This window comes from Heteronotia binoei, chromosome 10 (genome assembly GCF_032191835.1).
Source record: "Heteronotia binoei isolate CCM8104 ecotype False Entrance Well chromosome 10, APGP_CSIRO_Hbin_v1, whole genome shotgun sequence".
NCBI lineage: Eukaryota > Metazoa > Chordata > Lepidosauria > Squamata > Gekkonidae > Heteronotia > Heteronotia binoei.
Window position 1 is genome coordinate 72,823,383 of NC_083232.1, and position 17,384 is coordinate 72,840,766.

General features: G+C 43.4%; 1 protein-coding gene across 1 annotated transcript in view; it reads right to left on the reverse strand.

The window, feature by feature from the left end:
• Positions 1-17,384, reverse strand: part of TGM4 (transglutaminase 4) — a 33,661-nt gene that overhangs the window by 3,579 nt on the left and 12,698 nt on the right. Inside the window, exons 4-13 of the mRNA XM_060247490.1 lie at positions 16,526-16,655; positions 16,140-16,258; positions 14,132-14,239; positions 11,077-11,251; positions 10,293-10,431; positions 8,258-8,361; positions 3,524-3,775; positions 1,852-2,154; positions 1,246-1,415; positions 434-570 (exon numbers count right to left, since the gene is read on the reverse strand). Of these exons, the coding sequence (XP_060103473.1) occupies positions 434-570; positions 1,246-1,415; positions 1,852-2,154; positions 3,524-3,775; positions 8,258-8,361; positions 10,293-10,431; positions 11,077-11,251; positions 14,132-14,239; positions 16,140-16,258; positions 16,526-16,655 (1,637 nt within the window). The remainder of the gene's footprint in view (positions 1-433; positions 571-1,245; positions 1,416-1,851; positions 2,155-3,523; positions 3,776-8,257; positions 8,362-10,292; positions 10,432-11,076; positions 11,252-14,131; positions 14,240-16,139; positions 16,259-16,525; positions 16,656-17,384) is intronic.

Consider the following 17,384-nt stretch of genomic DNA (forward strand, 5'->3'; position numbering starts at 1 on the left):
TTTGAAATAATTAATTTTGTTTACTGCCTCTCAACTTCTCTGGATCACTTTTCTACCAAAGAGGAAGAAAAAGTTATCTGTAATACAGAAAATATTTACTACAGATTCATTAGCTACCACTGAGATGTAAAATGATTTTTCTTGTCAGATCTTGGAAGCTAAGCAGGCTTGGTACCAATGTTCCCTCTAAGCTGAGTTAGTATGGGCTAGCTCACAGATGTTTAGCCTCCAGATTACACATTTTTGTCTTAGCTCAGGAAAAATGGCCCCAGAGCAAACTCATTGATGCCGTAGCTCACAAATTTAATGCCAGTAGCTCTCACACGCACGCAAGCTATGAAAGCAATAAGAGAAAAATGTGACAGATCCCTAAACTATTCTCACTGCACTCTAGGTCTAATTCAGTCTACAGCAATTCTTTTTAGGTTCATACCCTTGATCAAATGTTTCCATTCTAAAGATGCCCAGGCCTTCTACATGCAATTTGCAGTTTTCCAAGGGAATGGAGAGTGTATTCTTGAAAATGAATGCACACTTAAAATCTTCATTGATCTTTGCAGTTTCCGGCATCTGCAGGACAAAGACAAATCAACAGAAAAGGAGATCTGATTATAGACAATACAGAAAACATGCAACCTGTAAATTGCACAAACAAGATTGATTTGTAACCTTCAATGTCCATGTATGGCTGCTGAAGGTGCAAAACATTGGAAACCTGGCAGGATAGGAAAGAAAATTTTGCCCAATCTTTCAGATGAATCTCCCCACCCCCCGGTTTTGATGAGGATCACCCATGTGTGATTCTCTCCAGGAATATCTGGCAGATACCAGGGCACATGACCTGATGGCATGGGACGTGTCTTGTTCATATCTTCCCTGGTGTTTGGTGTAGTGGTTAAGTGCGCGGACTCTCATCTGGGAGAACCGGGTTTGATTCCCCACTCCTCCACTTGCACCTGCTGGAATGGCCTTGGGTTAGCCACAGCTATTGCAGGAGTTGTCCTTGAAAGGGCAGCTTCTGTGAGAGCTCTCTCAGTCCCACCTACCTCACAGGGTGTCTGTTATGGTGGGGGGGAAGGTAAAGGAGATTGTGATCGTTCTGAGACTCAGAGATTCAGAGTATAGGGTGGGATATAAATCCAATATCTTCTTTTTCTTCTTCTGACTTTTATTCAGATTTCCCTTTCTTCTACCTTTAGTAGATACATGGCATCTCAGCAGTACCTGCTATTTTTAATGGCTTACCTCCACTTTGAGAGGTGGGTACTGGAAGGTTAAAGTCAGCTCTTCCGTGAGTGTCTCATTAGTTTCTTGAATCTCTGCAATAATGTTGACTTTGACCAAAAGTTCATCCTCTACTGCCATCAATGCTTTTAGGTAAGTCTCAGCTGCTATTCTCAGAGGGATCTGAATAGCTGCCAAACACAAAGCAGAATCAACTAGCAGGAGAAACACACAAGGCAAGAGTGAAACATGGTACCTGGTGTATGAATAGTTGGGGATGATGCCCCTTCCTTGCAAGGGGAAGATGTCAGGAAAACTGGGGAGAGGACTGCAAAGCAAAGGGCATAGAGCTGCACAGGTCATGCATGGACCAGGCATCTCCCATCTTCTCTGATGTGTTACATTTCCAAGTGAAAAAGATCACACATATATACCAGGAGGTGGAGAAGCAAGAGAAAGAAGTGTCTCTGTGTGCACACCCCTTTCTACAACCTGTGGCTCAAAGAATTGCATTCCTATCATAGAAAGACTCTCTGTGACAATGCATAAGGACTCCCTCCTCTAACGAAGTAGACAGCAGCATCATAAAGAGCACATGGATGCTGAATGGTGTTTTACTGTGCATACCTGGCTTGCCTTCTGTTTGGATAGTCTGCTTGATGGTTGCGAGGCTGGCCTCCACTTTTCCAATGTAGGACTCCAGCTGACAAGAGGCAACAAGGTTCACGGTCCATGTGCCTGCAGATTCGTTCTTTACCACAATATTCAGATCGATGGGATTCCCTGGCCACAAGGTTGTCTCACCTTCCATCCCAAGTTGGAGGTTAGCCTTAAGAGGCTCTAGGGGAGGTGTTATTTCACAGGACCCCAGATTGGTAGAATTTAGATAAGAGCAAGCATTTTCTACCGCTTTCCTTTCCTCCGGAGAATCTGAAAGAAATATCAGAAGACCCTGATGTCAGTTTCCAACCTCATGATCAGATACTCATCAGCTGTCTACCAAATGTAGATACTGTGGCCAGCTGTCATATCTCAAGGTAGACACATGCCAACTGGATCTCTAGCAGGCTGTGTGAAATATTGGGGAGGGACGGTGGCTCAGTGGTAGAGCATCTGCTTGGTAAGCAGAAGGTCCCAGGTTCAATCCCTGGCATCTCCAAAAAAGGATCCAGGCAAATAGGTGTGAAAATCCTCAGCTTGAGAGCCACTGCCAGTCTGAGAAGACAATACTGACTTTGATGGACCAAGGGTCTGATTCAGTATAAGGCAGCTTCATATGTTCATATGAATGCTGGAGCTTCATATGTTCATATGTTCATTGTATTCCATTCAAAGAATATGAACAGTAATTAACATTTCAGACTGAGGTCCCTTCCAGATTACCTGGCAGCAGAGCTGGGGTTACCTGACAGCCAAGCTGGCTCTCTGATGAGTATACCTATATAATACATGGCTGTCTCATTCAAAAAATAATAAATCTTTATTCACTGTAATAAATCTTAAATGTACACCAAAAGCAATGTAACATGTGGGCTTAATATATTGTAGTTACTACTGACATTGACCAGCTGACATGAGGCTACTTAAGGGGGTTTCAGAGGAAAATTTGTTTACTCTTTCAGACATGTCTCCTTGGAGAAGTTCCCATCTGAAATCCCCATATTTACAAAATAATAGTCTATTGGCCGTGTATTGTTCACAGATACCAACATTTCTGCTTGTCAAATACTACAACAAAATAAAATATTATAAAGAGTCACAGGAGATGGTAAGCCTCTATAACACATCATGGCAGGGCACATCATTCTTTCCTGGTCTCTCCTACTTCTGTCCTTGAGGGCTGGAAAACCCAAAGGCTGTGAGTCCCAGCATGACCAATCAACAATGGGGAGGTGGTCCATAACTTACGCAGACAGGATCATAACAATTCTTCTCCTGCACATCAAATCTCCCAAGATTGTCCTTGACTGGCAACCCTATCCCTATCCGCAGAAGAAAATCACATCTTCACAATATCAATCAATATCAGATATTCTATAGATTTTTCAAACCCAACACCCAGACCAAAATATAGATCAGAAGAGCAGGGAGGGAGGGAAAGAGTTTCCAACCACCACATCGTTAAGATTTAAGAAAACAGATTTCAAATAGAAAGCAATCCAAACTAGTGGCTCCAACAAATGCTTATGACAGTTCATCTGTCAGGTAACTCCCCCATCTACTTTGGAAGAGTCACATGACCTGAGGCCTTGCCTTGGTTTTCTACTGTACAAAGGAAAACATTCAGTGTACTGGTCACCTTCTGGGAATTTGTACTGAACCGTGATGTCTTCACGGGTGTTCTTCCCAACTGCTTTGGTGCTGATGCTCTTCCCAATCACTTTGGTCTCTTCACGCAGCTTGACATATTTGCTTTCATCATTCACAGTCTTTACAAGCCAAAAAACCCTGTCTGCATTCACTTCAGCGAACACAAACTTAGAGTCATAGGGAAGATAGACTTCTCCCTTTCTGATTGCATTTACTGGACAGGGGCCACACTGAAAAATCCCTGCAGAGAAGAGTAAATGTTAATTTTTGTTCATACTATACCCATGGTGCATTGGCCCACTGTGTAATCTTCACATCAATGTCTTTGTAACCGGTAATTTTGTATGTTTATGGAAATACCTGGGATATACAACTTGTAACAAGGAAGTCCTAACTGGATTGCAATGTTGACTAGGCTTAGACCCTAAAAACCACATGGATTAATGGTAGGGTTGCCAGCTCCAGGCTGGGAAATACCTGGAGAATTTGGGGGTGGAGCCTGAGCAGGGCAGGGTTTAGGTAGGTGAGGGATTCAATGGAATATAATGCCATAGACTCCACCTTCTAAAGTTGCCATTTTTTTCAGGCAAACTGATCTCTGTCACCTGGAGATCAGTTGTAATCCAGGAGATCTCCAGCTCCCACCTGGAGATTGGCAACCATAAAATGGTAACTTTTTTTTATTATTATGGCCAACTTGCATTTTCAACTGCACATTGTAATGCTTTTGAACGTGGTTATATAATGCCCCTATGTTACTTTACACATCTCATAACTTTTATAGTAATTTCAGTTATTACTATTTTGACTTTGTTGTCCTATGGCATACCAACCCCCACTCCCTTTCTTCTCCCTTTAGTTCTGTTCATTGTGGTTTAGCTGTAATTTTGAATTCTTACCCCCCCCACACACACCCCATATGTTTTAAGAGTTCCCCATCCAAAGACAGAGTTCAAAGACAGAGTAAACAAATGTTATGTGAAAAGTTATGGCAGTCAAAGGCAGCCCCGTGGCGCAGTGTGGTAAGCTTCAGTACTGCAGTCCAAGCTGTGCTCATGACCTGAGTTTGATTCTGGCAGCTGGATTCAGGTAGCCGGCTCAAGGTTGACTCAGCCTTCCATCTTTCCAAGGTTGGTAAAGTGAGTACCCAACTTGCTGGGGGGAAAGTGTAGATAACTGGGGAAGGCAATGGCAAACCACCCCATAAAAAGTCTGCCATGAAAATGTTTTGATGTGACATCACCCCATGGGTCAGTAACGACTCAGTGCTTGCACAGGGGACTACCTTTACCTTTTTTAAAAATGGCAGTCAAACCAATTAATGGGTGCTCATCCTCTCACAGTAGGTTCCTTCACAGGAAACACAGTGCTGGGCTCCTTTGGCTGCATTGGGCCTGTTCATTTTTGAGGTGGAGGAGTCTGTGGCAGAAGCCAACTTTCCACTCTGAGTATTCAAATGAAATGGCTTTGGCATGATAAAAGCATTAGTTACTACATAATGAAAAACAATATGATTCATTTGATTTTCTGGATGTGAGTGCTGGGGATGGAGATGTGGGCATACATTTCCACATTTTTAATAGTGGAAAAGTGGAGTCTTTTCAGTTCAAAAATTCCCTTGTCCACAAACAGAAATACAGTTCTGTCACTGGAACTATATGGCTGGATATTTGTCTGTTTTCACACTTTTAAAAAAATGTCTGACATGGAGGAATCTCTTCTTTCTGAGAAACGATGTGTAAGCCATCCTCCAATGGGAGAGAATTACCTCAATTCTATGTGGGAAATCTGCAAATCCCTATGTTAACATAACAAAGAGGTGCAAATTTAGTGTCAGGTTGCCACAGTCCCCCATCCCCATCGTTATCCTTGTCCCCATGAGAGGACGGAACTGTGAGAACATGTTGTCCTAGCATAGGGTTACCAAGTCCAATTCAAGAAATCTCTGGGGACTTTGGAGGTGGAGCCAGGAGACACTGGGGTGGAGCTAGGAGCAAGGGTGAGACAAGCATCACTGAACCCCAACGGGAGTTTTGGCCATCGCATTTCAAGGGACGGCACACCTTTTTAAATGTCTTCCTTCCCTCCACCCTCCCCTTCTCTGATTTCACCTCAGAGGCGGAGCGGAGCAGGCGATGCTGCTGCGCTGCTGTCGCCTCTTCTCCGCTTCACCGTAACTGCTCCTCCGAGATGGGCTCAGGCTGAGCCCATCTCGGAGGAGCAGCTACGGTGAAGCGGAAAAGAGGCGGCAGCGCAGAGGCGGAGTGGAGCGGGCGATGCCGCTGCGCTGCTGCCACCTCTTCTCCGGTTCACCTTAGCTGCTCCTCCAAGGTGGGGTGGCTCGCCACGCTCCTTGGCACCTTCCCCCCCCCCCGCTTCCGTTTTTTTGGAGAGCAGGGGAAGAGGCTGTAAATCCTGGGGTCCCCCGTCAGGGCGGGAGGGTTGGGAAGCCTATCCTAGCAGAAACTGCCTAGCAATTCTTCTGTTAATGTACAAAAGATGGGTGTGAGGAGAAGCTGTCCCAGAACTTCAGTTGCCTACCATACCCTCTAAATCTAGAGGGACCAGAAGGACCAGAGAGCAAGGATGAAACTCTCCTCAGTGCTCTGCTTTTGGTGGTAAAGATGTTCAGTTTTTCCAGATTTCATATCTTTACATTGCACAGCATGGAATCATAGGTTGCCTGTGTCCTTGGATGCTGGATGCTATGAATGATTCTCAGGGGTTAATTTGTAAAAAAAAAAATAGGTGGCAGACCAAATTAGCATAACTTATTAGCATATGCCGCCTCCCTCAGCCAAAAGCAACCCGATGCAAGAAAGGAGAGCCCTGGGTGAGTGAGGCCTGCTTGGGCTGGCTAGAAATCTAGCCAGCCCAAGCAGGCCTTGCTCTTCTGGGCCAGCCCCCTCCCCCAGTCAAAAGGCCAGCAAGAAGTGGAGAAAGGGTGGTGCGGGCTTCTCCAGGGGTTAATGAGGGCTGCTGGGGGCATGACAAAGCTTCTGGTGGCTGGCTGGTTGCCCACTCTCCTAATCCAGGGATTGTTATGCAGCTGCACCTACTATTCAATGGACAAGATAGGTGGGGAGGAAGAGGGGGAACCATCAGAAAGGTTCAGGAGCTGCATTCCTGTGAGCTCCTACTGAATCTGAGGTCTGCAGTTTATGGATTACTTTACAGGGGATATTAATGACATTCTCTTCCTCACATTCACCTTTCAGCCTGCTGCTTACTTTGGTCCCTTGACATTTTGGGTTAAATTCAAGGTTTTTATTTATTTACAGAATTTATACCTGGCTTTTCTGCCCTCATCACGATCCCCAAGGCAGCCAACATAAATAATAAAACCATGTATTTCAAACCAAATAAAAACACATCATTTAAACAATTAAAACCAAAGCAAAAACATAAAAACCAGTTGTCTCCTTCTACCTCCCCTCAGTCTCTCAGATGATCAACAATCCCACACTTCTTGTGCATGTTTGCTCCTGGTAGTCATGGTTGCAATTCCCTGCCTAGTAGCTGCTGTCAGGAATCCTGCTTCCATCTCTATAGAAACTGACAGTGCAGACAGGCATTTGGGCAAACAGAAGCAGCGGGAAGAGAATCTCATTCCCCATCCAGCAAAGTCACAGTGAGCATGCTCTGCCAACAGTGACACATCCCACATGGCTTTCTGGCCCTTTTGAATGTGGAGAAGCCATAAACATGAAACAGCTATTATGCTGCAAGCAATACTAAATAGTATTCCTTTATGTGGACTGAGCGAATTTGACCCAATTTCATTTAAAATGGAGATTAGTGTACTTCTCCTGGTGTGGTGTGCAACACTGGCTACATTCCAGCAAACTCTAAAGAAGTCAGGATACACATGAACACAGCTTATGATCATGCTTGCCCATCGTCTTCCCTCCGCTCTCTATGTTTCTTGAGTGGAGTGTGTGACCAAGGATCGCTGGACTAAAATGGACCCCATTTCCCCATGGCTTTTCAACTATGGTTTAATCTAGGTGGAGAAGCCTAATTTGGGGGAATTAAACAAACTCTCATTTTCCTGTTGTCTGATGAAGTGTGCTTTTGGCACACGAAAGCTTACATTGTGAATAAAACTTTGTTGGTCTTGAAAGTGATACTGGACTCCAACTTTGTTCTATTGCTTTGGACCAACATGGCTGCCCACCTGGATCTATCTAATTTCCCTAGTCACCTATATTCACACTTCATGGTGACCAGGAGTTTGTTTCAACTCAGGAATTGTAATTCTGTGAATCAGGCAGATCATGAGAAGGAGGGCAGGAAGGGTTGCAGATCAAAAGAGCCCTGTGGCGCAGAGTGGTAAAGCTGCAGTCTTGCTGTCGGAGCCCTCTGCTCACAACCTGAGTTTGATCCCAGCGGAAGCTGATTCAGGTAGCCGACTCCAGGTTGACTCAGCCTTCCATCCTTCCAAGGTCGGTAAAATGAGTACCCAGCTTGCTGGGAGGAAAGTGTAGATGACCGGGGAAGGCAATGGCAAACCACCCCGTAAAAAGTCTGCAGTGAAAACGTGAAAGCAATGTCACCCCAGAGTTGAAAACGACTGGTACTTGCACAGGGGGCTACCTTTTTATCTTTGCACTGTGCACTAGATGACCCTGGAGGTCCCTTCCAACTTTATGATTCTATGATTTCTTTCCTGCCTTGACCAATTTAACCACATGCGTTTCCATCTCTTCTGCTTCAGTCTTACCTTGGCTCTGTTCTTGAGGAGTGGCATCAATTGCCTGCCAACCATCAAAGCCTTTGGGCAAGTCTGGCCTTTTCATCCAAGCCTCATTCCAGACATGAAAGTTCCTGTGCAAACGTAGGTTTCAGAATTGGAAATGAAAAAAAGTTATTCTCTATTGCAATTTCACATCACCCTAATATGGATTCAACCATGCAGCAAGTTCCAAAGAATAACCGGTCCCTGAATTTGACTTCTCAGTGCAAATCATGTGGAGAGGGCTGTAACTGGAGACCTCTGGCAAACAAAGTGCCAGCTCTGTCACTAAGCTAGGTCTCCCCACCCCCCTCCACTAAAGGCCTTTGAAAAAAGATCCTTTGGGCTTCTAAAAAGCTTGCTGCAGAGATGTTGTCATGCAGAGAAGAAGCACAAGGAAGCCTGACTTCCATTTTGGGCTGTACCTACACTACGGTGACAGATAAAGCCATTTGCAATCAGCTGTTGAGTAGGGATACCTCAGGACCAAGCCGTGCCTTGTTTGCTGCTTGGTGGAACCTGGGCATTGTGTGCTTTCCAACTTTCATGTTGTTTGAAGTTAAAGGTTTTTCAAAAAGTCTGAACATGCAGAACAGATAGGCCCTCTTCACACAGCGTGTTGAGTCCGTGTTAAACTGACCCGGTTCTGTTCCGAATATTATCGATCAGACTGCCATACTGCAATTGAATCACTCTGCGGTGAAACCATCTTCTGCCGTCCACATGACGGCACCATGCAGTTCTTTTTTTCTCCACTTTTATGCGCATTATGTGCATGCATGCATGCATTATGCGCACATGGGCACATGCACATATGCACACAGGTTAAAACATTATGTGGTTATGCAGTTATGCACATATCGCTAAGTAGTAAAAAAAATATGGCAACCATAAACCAGATGTCTGAGGCTCCTTTTGCTCCGGGACAGCCTTCAGACATCTGGAAGTTGGTCAAGATCTATCCAGACAGGGAAACTACGAGGTGAAACCGGAGAACTCAAAAAGCACCACAAAGCAGCAGGTAACAAAATACCCCGGTTCCGAGAAGGATTTGAGGGGGGGGGGGTGCTACTATGAGGTAATACTGGGAGGCAGATGTTGCTGTCTGATCAGCCACTTTTAATCCGGTATGAAACAGCAGCGACAACTGATTATACTGTGCATCTGAACAGCCCCATAAAGTGTTCCCATGTATACCAATGCAAGCAGATGATTTTCCCTCCCAGCTTGGGACATTGCTAGAGACCTTCAGCAGTGATTTTTTTGAGGGAAAGCAGAGGGAAGGGAAGCTTTGAGGAGCCCCAAGGACCCTTTGGATTCTGGCTCACGTGGAGGACAGGATGAAAATGCAGCATTTTAGGACTGTAGAATTGTAATTGTAATTTCTGATTTAACAATACAGTCCTTTGCTGACATAGAAATATCCAATTTCTGCTAAATTTCTTCACGGTACAGAAAAGAATGGGGTGCAAACGATCATATTAAATGAAATGCCAAAAATGTATAAAGTTGTCATCTGCCAGGTGGAGCCTGGAGATCTCCTGGAATTACAGCTGATCTCCAGCTGATAGAGGTCAGTTCCTCTGGAGAAAATGGCTGCTGGCAGAGTGGGGTCTATGTCTTCCCAAACTCTACCCTCCCCAGACTCCCTGAAAATCTCCAGGAAAATCTCCAGGAATTTCTCCATGTAGAGGTGGCAACCTTACAAAAACATGTATTTCTCACAACCCCAACCAGTGGCTTGACTCAGACCTGGAATTAACACAAGCCCTGGGATGGGGACTGATTTTCACAAGTTCCTCCTTCATACAAGAGACCTCTGAGTCCTTCCCTACACATTACAGAGAGTCCTCTGTGCCCCACAGGAAGTATTTGGGGGGCATATGGGGCTGCTGTAGGAGGAGGAATTGGCAGGAAACCCCACCTGGCACCTGTAAAAATTCTAAGTGGGATCCAAGCCATTATATTTCCCCCTGAATAAGAATTTAAGAAAAAGATTCATTCAATTGCATGCAATGATTACCAGATAGAGTCTGATGTTAAGTCCTCTACTTTTTCTCCCTTTTCATTCAAATAGATGTCAACCTTTAGGTTTTCCTCTGTATCATGAGCGGAAGCAAAGTTGCTCACACTTCTGGATGGAATCCCCAGACTTCTCATGACTGAAATACAGATAAAAGGTAACTCTCAGTCACTCACTTGCCCAGATCCCTTTAGTTATATCCATTGTTCATTGCAGCCTATAATTTCATCATGGGCTGCATAAGGGATGAGACACTGTGTGAAAGGGACTGGGTTTTATGCCCAATTATCATGAATGTACGAACATAAGAGCAGCCATGGCACATCTAGACCAATGGCACATCTAGTCTAGTACCCTTTTCCACAGCTGAAAACCAAGTCCCCTAAGAGGACTGAACCTGCTATAGAATTCAGAGAGTTACTGCCTCTGACCTTGGAACCACATTGGCTAAAAACAATAAATGGACCTGTCCATGAGGCTTAGTAGACTGGAGTACCCACAACAGAGTAACTGTTTGAGGGTTTGATGGCCCTGCAGTGCCACAACTTTAGAAGGTCATCAGGCATCAGAATAGTAGAACCCTGCTAGATCTGACTGCTGGTCCATCTAGTCCAGCATCCCATTTCACTTAATGGTCAACCAGTTGTCCCCAAAAGGGCAGGAAGGCAACAACCTTACCCTATTGGATGTCTCCTGTACCTGGTATTAAGAGGGATACTGGCTCTCACTGTGGATCTGTTTAGTTCACAGAAGAGGTAGGCTACCTCTGAAATAAATGTCCTACCTGTAGTAAGCACTCCGGAGAAAACCCAACACTGACCAAAGTTGACAGTTCTTTTGGTTTTGTAATACTGCTGCAAAATTGGGGCACTTCCAGTCCAGGCCAATGGAGAGGTACCACCAGCATAGCGTCCTGACCAGTTCCCAAAAAGCACTCCTGCATCATCGTTGGCATTAACCTAAAAACAGACACTCATCAAAAGAAGAAAGCCAAAGAAAACAAAGCCAGACAACTTGACATCTTCTCTTGTCTCTGTTATTTGGGCACCCTTCCAGAACAACTGTGCCACTACCGAAACATCAGTTGATGAATGTTTCTCTGCCTCCCCAGCAGACATCACACTGGGCTTTCAATTCCCAAAGCAGAAAAAAAGTTTTTTATTATGTAAATAAGTAGGAAATGAATTGCAATTTGGGGAGCTATAATTTTGAATCTTAAAGGTCAAGATCGGAAAACATTTTTGTATAATGAGAGTGGTTGGCGTAATGATTAAGTGACTCCAAAGCCATGGATCAGTGCTATAGTTTCACAGGATCCATCCATGACATACATCCTGTGCATAATAATTTGGTTGATGTCTTGCATATAAATTGCCCAGCGACTGCAGAATAAGTATCTCTAATCATGACTACCTGAACAACCTGTTCATTCCTATCCTTTTCCTCTGTATTTGACCATGTGTAGGACAAGAGGGAGGAAATTGGAGAGATGTAGAAAATTACTATGCCTTGGTTGGGGCTTTTTTTGTAGCAGGAACTCCTTTGCATATGAGGCCACACATCCCTGATGTAGCCAATCCTCCTGGAGCTTACAGGACTTTTAGTACAGGGCCTACTGTAAGCTCCAGGAGGATTGGCTACATCAGAGGGGTGTGGCCTGATATGCAAATGAGTCCCTGCTACAAAAAAAGCCCTGCCCTTGGTGTTTGGGACTGCACACTCAGAAGGCTGCATGCTGGCTGGTATACTTGGGAAGCTCTTCCTCACACTTCACCAAGGATGTCATTTGCACTACCAGATCAGCAGCAGGAGAAGAGAGGAAACTCAGCACTCATTCCAAAATGTGCTTTCCCCAAAATGAGAAAAATTATAGTCTTCTGATCATAACTGATTATCTCACAGAAGCTGCTCCTGCCCGCCCATCTCAAGGAGCTGTGGCTCAGTGGTAGAACATCTGCCTAGCATGCAGAAGGTCCCAGATTCAATCCTTGGTATCTCATGGCAGGAGATGTGAAAAGACCGCTGCCTTGTGCCACTGCCAGTCTCAGTATACAATACTGACCTTGATGGAGAGTCTGATTTGGTGTAAGGTAGCTTCATGTGTTCACTTGATGTCCCAGCCTTAATGCTCTGAGGACGTTCTTGTACCAGAGTACCCTTCCACACTGTTTTACTGGGCAATTCTTTAGCTTAATTTCCAGATCAGTATCAGAAAGCAAAATAAGACTGTAGGAGCAATTCCAGTGATGAGGAGAGATTACTTCCCTAGCAAAATCTGGATGGACTTGGACTTGTGAGTCAGGCTCAGGGCTGTAGCTAGGTTTCCCCACTAGGTGGGGCTACAGCATTTCCCAATGAGGCTTGACTCTCCCCAGCCAATCTACATTTGGGGGGGGGGGGTGTTATGATGTCATGATCAGCATTCAGGATGATTAAGCGGGGCGCCCTTTTCAGCACCTTGCCATTTTCATAAGTTAAGAGTGTTTTATTTGTTGCTACTAGAATATTTCTTATTGTAAAACCAATTCTACTCTGTTCCTTAAACAAAAGCTGATGTGGCATTAATTAAACACATTTAAAATAATAATAATAATCCCAGGGGTAGAGAAATATTGTTCTTGCTAGACAGTGCATTCCTTGGCCCTACCCTTGCACAGTTCTGCCCTGTCCCTGGCTGCCTGTCCTCAGCAACATTTAAACGCTCCCATTAGAAGGGACACTGTGGTCTAAACACATGGCACATCCATGACTATACAGCACAAATCTGACATCAGGAATGACAGAACTGAGAAACCTGTTGGAGAACACTTTAACTTTCCTGAGTATTCAATGGGTGACCTCAAAATAGCTGTTTTACTGCAAAGGAACTTCAAGAACAGAATGGAGAGAGAAATTGCTGAATTACAAATTATCATGAAATTTGGAACAAACACCTTCCCAGGACTGAACAGGGATATTGGGTTTTTTTTTATCTCATTACATATACTAAAAACCAACTCTCACTGAGTATAGCTGTGCATCCACAGTGTTCCAATGTATTTCTCTTTTAGAACAGTGTATCAGAATAATGTTTTTTTGAGTTGACATGCTCAAATGAGGAATATGGGCTGTTTGTCTCATTACATATACTAACCCACCCTCCACTATACTTTAATGCACCCTGTTTTTCTAAGGGCTAACTTATATTATTTTTCTTTTAGAACAGTATATGAGAATATTTGGGGGTTTTTTGTTTTGTTTTTTGTATTGACATGCTCAAATGTGAGATATTGACTGTTTGTCTTATAGCATATACCAACCCATCCTATGGCAAACTATATGGATGTTATAATCTCTTGAGTAAACATGCCCTCTATTTAAACTAACAAAGCCAGAATGTTACCTAGATTTATGGCACCCCTACGACAGCAGTCTGCTTTTTATCACCTAGTATTTTGCAGCCCTATTTTGTCCTACACTAACAAACACAGATGCTATTTGTGATTCTTTTAATCTGCTAAAAATAATTCCCGATTCCACACTGCACACTTATATTAAGAATTGCTGTGTCCATTCCCATTTGTCTGATGAAGTCTGCTTAAGAGCATACGAAAGCTTACATTCTGAATAAAACTTAGTTGGTCTTAAAGGTGCACTTGTCTACTGCTTTGTTATGCAGCACATGGTGTGCAAACACACACAGATACATTTAAATATGACTTCCTGTGCCTGGAATGTCTACAATGAGAGGTGATAGTCTATGGCAGAGAGTTGTGAGTGGTTTCTTGGGGCAGAAGAGTTGCCTTCTCCATGAACTAACAGGGACTGATCTGAACCCAACTGTTGCCTGAAGTGCATACCAAAGCAGACATGGTCCTGGAGATGATGACAGGGTCCTTTCTAACATTCTGCTTAAGCTGGCTTTTGTCCAGAAGGTACATGCAGCAGTCCAAGACGTATTCTTCAAACTGTGAACACGTATGTAGGGAAGTAGAATTAGTAGGCAGCAAAGTTTGATCGTTCTTAAAGACAAGTTTATTTATTTATTGTTTATTTCATTAGTAAGTAACTATTAGTAAGTTAAGGGCTGTTAAGGTTTAAATTCTTATTATTATGAAAAACGTCCCATTAAATTCTTATTAGGAAGCATTTTGTTGCTTTTAAACACAAACATCTCTAAGGCCGATGCTGGTAGCTATGGGAAGCGCTCTGTGTAGACAACATCTTCTTTGCTCATGACCAGGGCTCTCTTTTTATACATAAAATTACTAATATTCAGGCCATTTTCCTCTGACAATGGACGACTATATAGATCCAGGTGGGCAGCCGTGTTGGTCTGAAGCAGTTGAACAAAGCAGGAGTCAAGTTTCACCTTTAAGACCAACCAAGTTTTATTCAGAACGTAAGCTTTCGTGTGCTCTCTAAGCACACTTCATCAGATGAAGGGATAAGGTATTGTGGGTCAGGCCACAATACCTGATCTCCTCATCGGATGAAGTGTGCTTAGAGAGCACACAAAAGTTTACATTCTAAATAAAACTTGGTTGGCCTTAAAGGTGAAACTTGACTCCTGCTTTGTTCAGTGGACAATTATGTGCCTGTGAACTACTGCCATCTAGTGATAAGATGTTGGAGCTTTTCCTTTTCTTTCCCTCCCATTGCTATATTTGATCTGACAGCCCACAGGGCGTGTTGGAGACCAACAAGGCTAATGGTTTGCTCACAAGACATTTGTGACTGCCCAGATTACAGTGCCTCCAGTGTAACATCACTGTTACTCAAGGAACAATGTTTTATGAATAAGGAAGCAAGTCTTCAGATTGATGATAGCCTTTAACTTCTCATAAGCTACCTTAATAATTCTTGATTTACAGCAAGAGAAGCAGAGTGCAACATAATTGTCCAAAGCCAGTCCATGGTGACATCAGATTTCAGGTCCAAGGCCAACTGCATTGCATTTTGTAGGCAGCCTCCACATAGAGTTCTTGCTCCACCTTCTCCTTCAAAATCACAGCAGGCTGTGTTTTGGCTTTTCTGTTACATTCATGGTGCTTCTGCCAGCTTTCTCTGACTCTGCTGAGGGTTTCCTCAAGCCACCTTTGGTACAATCTTTATAGGAATCTTCCACACCTTTCAGAAAATCCTAGCCTGCCCACCAACACTTTCTCCAACTCTGCCTTTGGTACAAAATTTCAGGAAAGATTGTATCAAAAGCAAGTTTGGCGAAAGCGTGAATGGAAAGATGTGTATTTTTTTTTGCTTCCTTCCCCACAACCTATCCTATCCTAGCCTATCCTTGAACAGCCTACAAACCATATGGCGAAACATTTTATAAGTCCTTTGTAACTGGATGACTAAGTCACATCCAGCAACATCTGGGCACCTTTTCCCCATCTGCCTGCCATTCCCCCCTCCCCAACTTCCATGGGATTTTCACTAGTTATAAAAAAAAATAGCAATAGGTATATCATTATAGCCTTAAAACACTGTGGCAATCTATGTACTATGCTTTTTCTAAAGGCAGAAAGTTTGCTGGTGGTGAAGGGGGAGCAAAGTGGCTGGTGGGTTAGGAAAGCATGGTGGGGAGAGGAATCCTGTGCAGAAGTTCCAGTAATGCTACAAATGCCTTTGCATTCATCAGAGCAATGAGAGGGAAATGAGGAAATGATCTTTTGCTGGCGTAACCTTGGAATCTCAGTTCGACAGATGTGGATCAAAAGGTTCCATTCTGCTTCACCAGTGAATAAAGCAAAATCTAGCACCCAACCTATTTATCCATCTAACGTTCACATTTATCTCACAAAACAGAATAACAACACTTGCTTACAATTAATGGATAGATGAGAAATATGTGATTCTTGTTTTTACCTGCCCAAAATTCCAAGGTCTTTCACGTATGTTTTTTGCTGATCCAACATAGATATAGCCAGTATCATTGAGCACATACTCGGCTCTTTCAGCATCATCAGGCATGAAAACAGAGTCAGCTAAAAGCAAAGGCATGAGAACATCACCGACTTTGTCGGTCAATTGACAGTTTGGCTGGAGAGAGACATTTTTACAGCTGGGCAGATAAAGCCCTTGTGGCTGTTAGAGAACCAGAGACTGTGGCAGAAATACAGGCAAGACTAATGGACTAAAAAAAAATGGACTTTTGTAAACAATCAGCTTGTGTCCCCACTTCCCTTGAGAGATCATCTCACACTGTTTTAAAATGTAACAAAAATCAAACTTCTTTAGACTGTGTTGATTACCTTTACACCATGGGTTGAACAAAACATAGATAAAGCTCTTCTCCGGTTTATAGACATTAGGTCCCGTTTTCACACTCAGCAGGTATTTCCCAACAATTGCATTTGCTGGGCTGGTCACAACAACCAGGCACTATGAGAAAGACAAGAACAGGAAAGTAGCACCTGCAATATGTTACCCGACTCTCAAATACAGGTCTAAGTTGGGCTTCAGTAGAGCATTTATCACATTTTATTTCATCTGTGATCTATAGTGCAAAATCAATACAACCAAATGGACACATTGGTCTTTATGGAATCAACTGTTACTTTTATTCTTCCTCCACTTTCTCCTTAATACTGTGTGTTATACTGACTCAAGTTAATGAAACCTCCTCAGCTTTAGCTAGGATGTTGTTTAAATGCCTTTGTAAATTATTAGACACTGTTTTCTTGAATACGTATATTCTACAGAAATGTCTCCACATTGGATTAATTCAGACTCTGATATTTATCTCTAAGCAGGAGGAATACCCTGCACCTCTAACAGGAAGATTTATTGTTTCTCACAAACAGATACCATCCTAGTAGAAGGAGGAATATGAAAAACAGTCAGATCAGATTTGTGAAGACTAACTTATTTAATGCAGCAAACCCATCCAATACTACCATCTCCACTCAACTGATCACATCCTCAGCACTTTTCTAGTCTTAATCCATGGCTGATTCACATACTTCTTTATCCATCTGCAGTCTCCAACCAACATCAATGTAGCAGAATTATAGGCCAGACGGAGGCAGTTCTGTACAGCAGCCTGAATTGCACACATAATCCTTCCCTCCCATGTGAGATCCTCACAATAAGATAGGGAGGCTAAGGAAG